This window comes from Sprattus sprattus (genome assembly GCF_963457725.1).
Source record: "Sprattus sprattus genome assembly, chromosome: 12".
In the NCBI taxonomy this organism is placed as follows: domain Eukaryota; kingdom Metazoa; phylum Chordata; class Actinopteri; order Clupeiformes; family Clupeidae; genus Sprattus; species Sprattus sprattus.
Window position 1 is genome coordinate 3,544,270 of NC_137910.1, and position 10,000 is coordinate 3,554,269.

At 41.6% G+C, this 10,000-nt stretch overlaps 2 protein-coding genes across 11 annotated transcripts in view; both read right to left on the minus strand.

Annotated features, from left to right (window-relative positions):
* Window positions 1-957, minus strand: part of prkg2l (protein kinase cGMP-dependent 2, like) — a gene marked incomplete at both ends in the record, with an annotated part of 18,142 nt that extends 17,185 nt beyond the window's left edge. Inside the window, one exon of the mRNA XM_080848803.1 lies at window positions 401-957. Within this exon, the coding sequence (XP_080704929.1) occupies window positions 401-957 (557 nt within the window). The remainder of the gene's footprint in view (window positions 1-400) is intronic.
* A 3,856-nt stretch (window positions 958-4,813) lies between these two features.
* col13a1 (collagen, type XIII, alpha 1) overlaps window positions 4,814-10,000 on the minus strand; it is a 67,918-nt gene continuing 62,731 nt past the window's right edge. For 9 of the 10 annotated variants that reach the window (XM_080849056.1, XM_080849059.1, XM_080849053.1 and 6 more), the window contains one exon: window positions 4,814-7,415. In XM_080849056.1, coding sequence (XP_080705182.1) covers window positions 7,383-7,415 — 33 coding nt within the window. In that variant the 3' untranslated portion in view covers window positions 4,814-7,382. Of the gene's footprint in view, window positions 7,416-8,092 lie in introns of those variants that run through there. The other variant, XM_080849055.1, reaches the window with a different exon arrangement.

Genomic DNA, 10,000 nt, shown 5'->3' on the forward strand with positions numbered 1-10,000 from the left:
ACTGGATATTTTTCTTTTTTGGACTGTTTCCTCCAAACCCTAGAGATGGTTGTGTGTGAAAATGCCAGTATATCAGCAGGTACTGACATACTCGGACCAGCCCGCCTGACACCAACAACCAGGCCATGTTCAAAGTCACTTAAGTCACCTTTCTTCCCCATTCTGATAGGTTGGAACTCCAGCAGGTCGACCATGTCTACATGACTAAATGCATTGAGTTGCTGCCATACGATTGGCTGATCAGAAACATGTATTTGCTTTTAGGGGAAGTTAAACAGGTGTAGTAAATAAAGTGGCCAGTGAGTGTACAATATTTCATGTGTCATTCCTATCAATATCAAACTATTATACAACAGTCCTGTGACTGACACTGGAGGTAAACAATGAGATTGTCGCTTACCTTGAGTCTTTGCGCACCTGTGCTCTCTCCCTGGACAGGTGATTGGCCCTGCTATGGTGGTGGGCGGGACCAAACTGGCAAGAGGTGGGTTCGGCGGACACGCCCTCTTTGGCACGCAGGCGTCGGTGCACCTCAGCGGCGACGCGGTGGAAGCGTGGCGGGCCCTGGTTGATGACGCTCAGGAGGCGCCTGCTGTGTCGCGCCACCGACCCTGCGGTCCGCAGGATGGGCGAGGAGCCCTGCCAGGGCGCGTTGCCATGGTGATTGTAGCCGATGGCATCCTGGAGCTTGTCGATCTGGGCGAGCTTGGCGTCGAGCTCGTGGCGGAGGGCCTGCAGCTGCGCCTCCTGCGCCTGGAACTCTCGATCCCGCTGCACCAGCACCTCCTCCAGACGCGCCACGCGGCCTCGCAGGAGCTCCGCCTCCCACTCCAGTCCTCCGTCGCCGGGGGCAACCTTCACCCCAAGCCCCGCCCCCGACGTGCCCACCCCGTTCTCCTCCGGACGTGAGCCTTTGATTGATCCGTTGCCCATAGCGACGGGGTGAACGTACACCATAGGACAAGAGTTCCCAGACTGGGGATTGTTTTTTTGATAGTGCACAAGATATCCGCAAATAGTAGTCAGTAGCACTTTGTCATCATCAGAAGGGGACAACGTAGAGAGAACATATTTGCTGGAGGATTCGTTCAGTCATAATAAGAGATATTGGGAAGTCCTACCATGGAATGACAAAGTCCGTGTCGTACTGATGATGTGTACAAGTTTCACGGTGCATGTGAGACATACTAAGAGGAGAAGAGGCGAGAGGGAAACACACACTTTCAGTCTCTGAAGCAAACAGTTGCATAAACGTAATGAAATGGGAATGCAGAGATGGACACTGAGGAGTTTCTAATACACATAACACGTATAATTAGGTCTGAGTTATTGAACAAAATGTCAGAAATAAATTAACTAAAATCATATTATTGCTTCTTCCCCCATGTATTATCTAAATGGCAATCCAAAGGAAACTACTGTATCATAAGGAAACTCAATAACGTTAACCCTCAAATTGGAAGCATACTTTTTCAAGAAAGAGTTTTTAAATTGCAAGGTCAACATGAATATCTATATTACTAGATACATAATGTATCGAGATTTATCTAGACATAATTTATATCAAAACTAATTTATAATTCGTTATTTTAATGAAACCAGATCAGTCACCAGTTGAATCTATAACATTCAGCCTTTCCCTCTTAGCAGTAAACAAATGAACAACATTGATTTAACAGTAAGCATTGACTAAACTCTTGAAGAAACGCGTTGCTACGAACACTAATCTCACCTGCATTTACTTCGCGGTCTCTTTCCGAGTGCAGAGTCAGTATATCATCTCATTGATCAGCGAATATTCGTGTTTCATTTTGCAGCATTTTGTCCGCAGCCTCCTCAGTGGAGAACTAGACGCCTCGCGCTCAGGACGATTGTTCAGACTCAAGTGGCGGGTTGAAAGCCGAGGATGCGCGTGCAACACCATTTAAGAGACTGATGACAGAACTACGCCCCCTAGTGGTATGAAGGGGTTTCGCAAGATGCAGACCTGGTTATAGAAAGTTATAAAAAATATGTGCGTAATGTATTTCATGAAAACAACTATGATTAATACAAAAAGTGCAAACTATATTTCTCCATTGAATTCTTGCTTTATGAATATGTTTCATTTAATCTGTAACATTTCATTTTTTTTGCAGCCTACTTGACCTCTGAATAAAAAAGTACATTACTGTTAAAGATTGTGACAAAAAGGCCAGAGAGAAAGAGAGAGAGAGAGAAGAGAAAGAGAGAGAGAGGGGGGGGGGGGAGGTAAGCAGAGACACTCAGACTACCATACAACCACTTTCGACTGAGTTTAATGTTTCTGACATTTGATAATGATGATCACAGTGAATCTAAAGAAAATTAGTTTTACATCTCAGTTCAATGCTAAGTTTGCAAACATTTCAAAAGAGAAGAACCACAGCTCTCTGTTGGTAATGCGAACAGTACTGTAGTGTCGTGTCTGTCACACAGTGATCTCTCCAATAGAAACGCGGGGGACATAGGTGGCTGTCCAGTCAGAGTGGGGAAATAGTGCTCAGGACCCAAAAGCATGCAGGCGATCAGTCAGTAAATTACAAAAACAAAAAACCAACATCATTGTAGTAAGTAAGTAAATCATTGAAATAAATGCCCTCAAATTCATTTACAGGTACAGTTATGGTTTTCACTGGTCTGAAAAGCATGAAAATACAAAATATTCATTTAAAATATAATACATCTTTATCTCTACATAACACATACAGTACATAATACAATTTACATTTAAAGGGCAAATATGTAGTTTTTTTTTTTGTCAAAAATGAAAATGCTTTAAGACCTACTTTCAGAATTACATCATCACTGGTCCAAAGTCGTTTGTATTTTTAAGAAAAAAACTACACATTGCATCTTTAAACAGTGAAAATTAAATGGACTCTTTGGTGAACTACAGTGAGTTATCCCAAATGCCACTTTTTTTAAAAAAAACAAAACAGTGAAAACTAAAGTGATGTTTTAGGAAACACTTTGAATGCATAAAGCATACTGGCATCAAAGTACAATGCACAACAGTTCAGTTTCAACTCAAGATTCAGATTGGACTCAACAGCGTCTGCTAAACAGTAGCACGCTGCTAAATCGTTTCATCAGTATCAATGTGTACTCTTCAAATATCAGCACCATCCTGGTTTCTCAATCCTATCCATGTCATTATGGTCACCCAGAATCACAATATTATATATATATACACGTAAATACCGATCTGTATTTACTCACTTATTCACACTACAGCTATTTACAGCATAACCAGGCACGTGTTTCAGATCCACACCCAAGAAGAGAATAAAAAGCAGTTTGTATATGTTTACAAGCTAACTCAAAATGTTTAGATCAATGCAGTCGTGTTAAAGGGTGCAGTTGTCTGATTTTGTTGTAAAAATACAAATCTTTCAATGCTAGAAATAATGTAAGTAATTCAGAATGAATTCTGAGTGAAAATATGATCCTTTTTTTGCAGGTTTTGTGTGTTTTCAAATGTTTTTTTTTTACAGCATTTAGTCACATAGTTCAGCCCATGAAAAATGTAAATAAATGCAAAACACCTTGGAGAGTGGGATAAGATACATGGGTATGACTCATACCCCCCATACCTTCAGAATTACATCATCATTGTTAGCCTAGCTGTTTTCCTCTCTTTGCTACAGCAAAACGTTCAACTACATCTAGTGTTCACGCTTCTTTAATATATCACATGAGGAGTATAGTGTGTCATTAAAATCTGACAATTATTATTATGTCATATTATTACAAAAGATCAAATGAGACAGAAGCACTGTACAAGTACTCGCCCTTTGCTCTTGGGAAATGTCCTGCGTATTAAAAGAAAAAAGGTCATGGTGTATGAACATCATACACCTCTGCTCAAAAACATGTGGTTAAAACACGCTATATTGCTACTGATGTGCAAAATCCCTCCTCCTCAAATATACGTAATGCAACGTACCTAAAAACAAATGCATACATGCCCTGTTTTGTAAAAAAATTATAACTCCATTACTTCAAAAGGATATAGGGGGACAAAGTTACCCTCTTGTTAAATGAACCTTCAAGTGTCCAAACGTGAATGAACGATAGCATGTCACCTGACACTTAATCAGGTACTCGTGGTAGCTGAGTGATCTAGCTGGCATCCACCTGTCACTATTTTATCACAGCACTTTATGGAAGAGGAAATAATGGACTTAGTGTGCGTTCCTTTTCCAAGAGACTTCTCATCCGTCTTTTACAAGAGATTTAGAATTTTTAACTGTGTTAAACTTGATCAATTCCAAGGTGATGGTGTGGTGTTCGGAGCTGATAATTGATCATTCTGGGAGCTGATCATTCTGATTGGGGGGGGGGGGGGGGGGGGGAGTCTGTGACAGATCTGAGCCCAGTCTAAAACAGAGACTGATCCAATTTGGGATCAATCAATGAAGACTACGGGCTAAACATGCAATAAAAAAAGCATCATAATTCACACCTGCTTAAATAATACAATAATAAACAAATACCCATACGTTATAATATTCTTAACACTTCTGGATGGTGTCCAATCTTTGATAGCATGCTTTTCATCGCAGCTTTCGATTCAAGAATATCCAAAAGGTTTCAGGGTGGCTGAGAGAATGCCCAAACATATTGTCAAACAAACATAAGTGAAAAAACAGGTATAGCCAGACGATAAAGGCTTTTTCAGTGGACTATGCTGGGGACTCTCCCCTCATGTATTTTTTTTGACAAGATGTGTGTGTGTGTGTGTGTGTGTGTGTGTGGGGGGGGGGGGGGGGGGGGGGGGGTGCTAATCTGTTTGCTATGTTCTTTCTTCCTTTGGTTTCTAGAGTTTGTGATGTAATTTAGATAGATAGATAGATAGATGGATACTTTATTAATCCCGAGGGAAAACCCTAGATTTAATTATTTAATTCGTTCAAATGAGCATGACAACTCACCCGTGGTGTTTCTTCTGGGGGTCGTCAGCATTACTCTTAAAAATGTGAATGCAGATATACGGATACACGGGAAGGCAAATTTAAGGAGTCTTCATGAGCACCCCCTTGGTTTTTGTCGATTACAGCAGTGTGAAGTGATTTACACTATCTTCAGTCAAGTTGTAACGACAAGGTCAGCGATCAAATGTGCATGCTGGTTAAGTTCTGAGCAGGTCGGAAGGCAGGTGTCGCTACGACAACAGGAATGCTTCTGTGCATTAGGCTTTCGGAAAACAAAACAAGGCAAAAAAAAACGAGAGAAGAGTGGTAAATACATGAAAAAGAGCAATAAACTGCCCCTCTGTAGCTGCTGATGGAGGTGAAATCCTACCCAGAGACCCTCTACAGTGCCTATGTCTCTGGCAAACACTGAGAGTAGACAGAGATGGCGTGCAGAGACTCTTTGCTGCAGAACATGGTTGAAACCAACACTGGTGTCACTGATGATGATGGTACCGTGCTCTATTTGCTCTCCGTGATCTCAGGAGCAAACTGGCATCAAACGCACATCGATTTCAGCCTCATCTTAGTCTGGTTTAACTGGATAACTGGTGGCAAACCATCATTTCAATACACAGTGAATACAATACGTCAGCGTTGGCGTTCTGCCCGTGGTGTTTGGGTTAGTCACTGAGAGCCCTACACATCATCACAGTGGTGACAGTGTGTGTGTGTGTGTGTGTGTGTGTGTGTGTGTGTGTGTGTGTGTGTGTGTGTGTGTGTGTGTGTGTGTACGCTCAGTGTTTCCAGGACACATTTAGCCAGCTCAGTGTCTCAGGTGTTCCTTCTCCTCCACACAGCACAGAGAGGCCAAATGCCTCCGATCCTCAAACAGTCACATTCAGACAAACTAACTCCCTCTGTCTTCGTCAGTAACACGTGACTTATGTCACCTGACAAACAAATGTAATGAAAAATGACACAAAATGAAGAAGAAAAAACAACATCGTAAATAAACAAATGAGATAGAAATGAAAAAAAAAAGTCTCCACTAGAGTAGACAACAACGATAACTCCAGCACACGCTAGCTGCCCAACCATGACTCTGCACTGAGTACTGTAGCTACTTCCTGCTGCAGTGACTCACAGATGAAGGTAAAAACTCTGCTCTGAGAGGGAAACTATAAAACTGTGTTCTAGACCCAAAATGTCGGCGTGGTACTTCCCTTTCTCTCAGACGGCCCATAGTAAACCACCTGTGAGCCCTGGCTCAGAAGAGTTATACTAATGAATGGGAGTAATGATGATAATGACAACTGATGTAAACCATGCAGGAAACACTTTTTTTACATGGATTTGATTTAGATATCGTGAATGTTGTCTGTGGCATCTATAACGTCTATGAGAGATCATGCAGTAGTGTTCACACGAATAAACCCCCTCCTACTGAAATTCTCAAGACGTAAAACACCTGTTGTGTGTAGTAAGTATAATAATTAGCTCGAGTCTGGCTATGTGAGAACATGTCTGTTAGCCGGGGTCCAGGCCTAAGGGGAACCTTCAGCTGATGGGCAACTATCATGTCAACATCCAATGGAGTGAAACGAATGACGACTACTACAAACAGCCCCTCAGGAATACACAAAGTGATCCTGAAGTTGAGTAGCTGGCTATGGATTTGTGACAAGTGACCACAGCTTGTGTGGTGCTCTGTTACAAAGAATACCACCAACATTGTTGTGTGGCAATAAAGTTTGATCTTATCTTGTCTTATCTTAAAGGAGCATCTCTGAATTCTCTCCCTTATCAAGTAGATCTTCATCCTTCCTCCTCATCCTCACCTGACGGCTCCCCTCCAGGACCCTGGCTAGCAGAAGGCAGTGTGGGTCTGACATCAGGAATCATGTGAGAAGAAAGCTTTTTGCTGTCTGTGGTTAAAGGAGCCACGGCCGTGACGTGACAGAGGCGACTGAGCACACAGTCGCCCGCTAATCGAGCGTGAATATTCAGGTCATCGGCCGCTTCTGTGAGCTGCACTGAACTCTTGGGGATCACAGTAGCTTGCATCAAAATATAGGAAAAAGAAAATCATAAAATGAAGTGAAATTATAATAAATGTCTTTCACATAGTGAACAAAATCAGAAAGTCAGACAAAAGGTCATACAAAAATGAAATGAATCTTTCGTTTTTCTGTAGTTTTTTTTTCTGTCAATGTCAATGAAGCCTTTGATAGAGAACATAAAGGTCATAGGTCGTATCCACAATGCCCCCTTGTGGTGCCAGCCAGTATTGCAGGCTTTTCACTCAGTCTGCAGGGAAATCCGTTGGCATGGCAATCCCAGTGGCGAATCTCAGAAACTCAAAGATTATCTCCAAAACTCTCCTCAAGTTTCCCGTTGTAGTTTTATGTGAAGATGCGGCAGCCACAGAGCTGCTGCCGGGCTGAGTTACTTCTTAGCGAGCTGGAAGGGATTCTGACCCTTTCAATGGCAAGAAGAAAAACATTAGTACACCTGTCACACAGCTAAGACCAGGACATACCCATGCGTTGGCTCCATTTCTATTGCTACGAGTAGCAGAAAACTACAGAGAATGATCACCTTTGGTCGGACTTATCACAACATCTGGACTCACTCATGAATAACTCAACAACATGATATGACACACAGGCATGTGTATAGCGGCAGGTCATTGTTTATGTATTTTGCCACGGCAGTTTATTAGTGTGTTTGTAGCTCACCCATCAGTCAAGGCATTAGGTTCCAGTATAAAAATGCTACATTCAAAGCACACACCATGCACGGCATTTGGTGTTATCCACACACACACACACACACACACACACACACACACACACACACACACATACAAACACACACACACACACACACACACACACACACACACACATACACACACACACACACACACACACACACACACACACATACACACACACACACACACACACACACACACACACACAGACACACACACACACACACACACACACACACACACACACACACACACACACACACACACACACACAGACTCCCACACACCTGTGTGGATCAGCTACAACATGACAGACAAATGACACTTCATCCATAGAATTGAGAGTTGGTGGAAGCTTTTTTTAATAGAAAACTGGATAGTAAATATCTTACACAACGTAATACAGCACGTAGCAAATGGTTACTGTATTAACGAGAGATGTTAAGTTATAGCTAAAATGATAATAACCGATTGCAAATCCTCATGTAGGCTATAAAGGTATCTAATGATCTCTCTCTGCCTTTTTCAGATGGCAATCTTGAGGTCTTTTGACCTTACAGTATATTAACTCACTGCCAATAGAAGTTAATTCTTCATGAGGTCGTAATTACATTCAGAATAGATTGACTAGGAAGGCATGACTGACAGAAAACCAAGAGACAGAGAGAGATAGAGAGACAGACAGAGAGAGAGAGAGAGAGAGAGAGGGATAGAGAGAGACAGACAGACATATATATATATATATATATATATATAGAGAGAGAGAGAGACAGACAGAGAGAGAGAGAGAGAGAGAGAGAGAGAGTGAGAGACAGAGACAGACAGAGAGAGAGAGAGAGAGAGAGAGAGTGAGAGACAGAGAGAGATAGAGAGACAGACAGAGAGAGAGAGTGGAGAGTTATATTGAATTGAAGCATTAAAGCTATGTATTAGCATTACAAAGGCATTACAGACTCATGGTGTTTTTATTAAATCTGGTTATTCGATACCAGTGTTAATCCCGTCAGTTACATATGGCAGACAAACACACACACACACACACACACACACACACACACACACTCACACTCTCACACACACACACATGTACACAGAGCTTGTCAAACTGAGCAGCAGTTATGGATTCACTCTCCAGTCATATGACCCCCTTCAACGCAACAACACTGGATTAGTTAAGCTATTCATCGCCACAGAAGGGAAACTCTTAAACAATCACTGGAGGCAGCTCAACATATGAACTCTTCCTAAATACACTTCAAATAAACACAAAATCTCGGAACTGCGCGAGGACTAGAGGGCGAGAGGTCCATGGGTGGCTTTGGTTGGCGTTTCTTCATTTAAATAGTAATCCTGCTTAGAGGGCCAGCTGAAGGAACAGCCAGATGGGCACATCCAGCAGAAAGGCTAGCAGTCAGTTCCGTAACATACACTTGTATATAATATATGATTTATGATTAAACACACACATATCCGGCTGTGCAGGATAATAATATTAACGATTATAACCATTAACGTCGACCAATAAATTCTAAGAAAAGAAAGGCAAGACAAATACAAATTAAATATAGCCTGATTCATTTCAAACAAAGTCAGAATATGCATCCACATATCTGTAAATATATATGTACACACAGACGACCTAAGAGTTGAGATAGAGGAGTCATTGGCTAGGCTTTGGGTTCAGCTTCAACTGCAGACTGCAGACGAAAGTGAAGCAGCATACGCTATTTTATGTCTCTGACTAAAGCTTGGCATTTATATTCAGGTTAACAAAAAGTACACTAGTTAATTTACAACCAGAACAGCTGAACAAAACGTTTTTTGTTTTTTTTTACTATGAGATTAAAATGGAATAATTTTACACTTGGGTGTAATCCTACACATTGGATAGGTAGAACATTTTCTCTGGAATACATCTCGGGACCAAATCTCGAAGCCAGGTTCAGAACAGTTGATAACTACTGGAATGATTCCATGTAAAACCGTCCAATAAAGCTGCCTTAGAACTGGAGACTGTGTACAAGCTCCAGCATCTCAATATGTCAGCTATTAATGGAGGTGAGATACGTTTATAAGGATGTCTTGATCAGATTGATTGATTATTATTGATTGATTATTATTGCAATCAATTATTGATTGATTATTGCATAGCTTTGACATTTAGACTCTGCCACACAGGCCTGGCAGGGTGTAGCTCATGGTTAAGACTTAAGTGAGTTTAAAAGGATGTCTTGATCAGATTGATTGATTATTATTGATTGAGTGAGTGCCAATGCTCTCAGGGTGC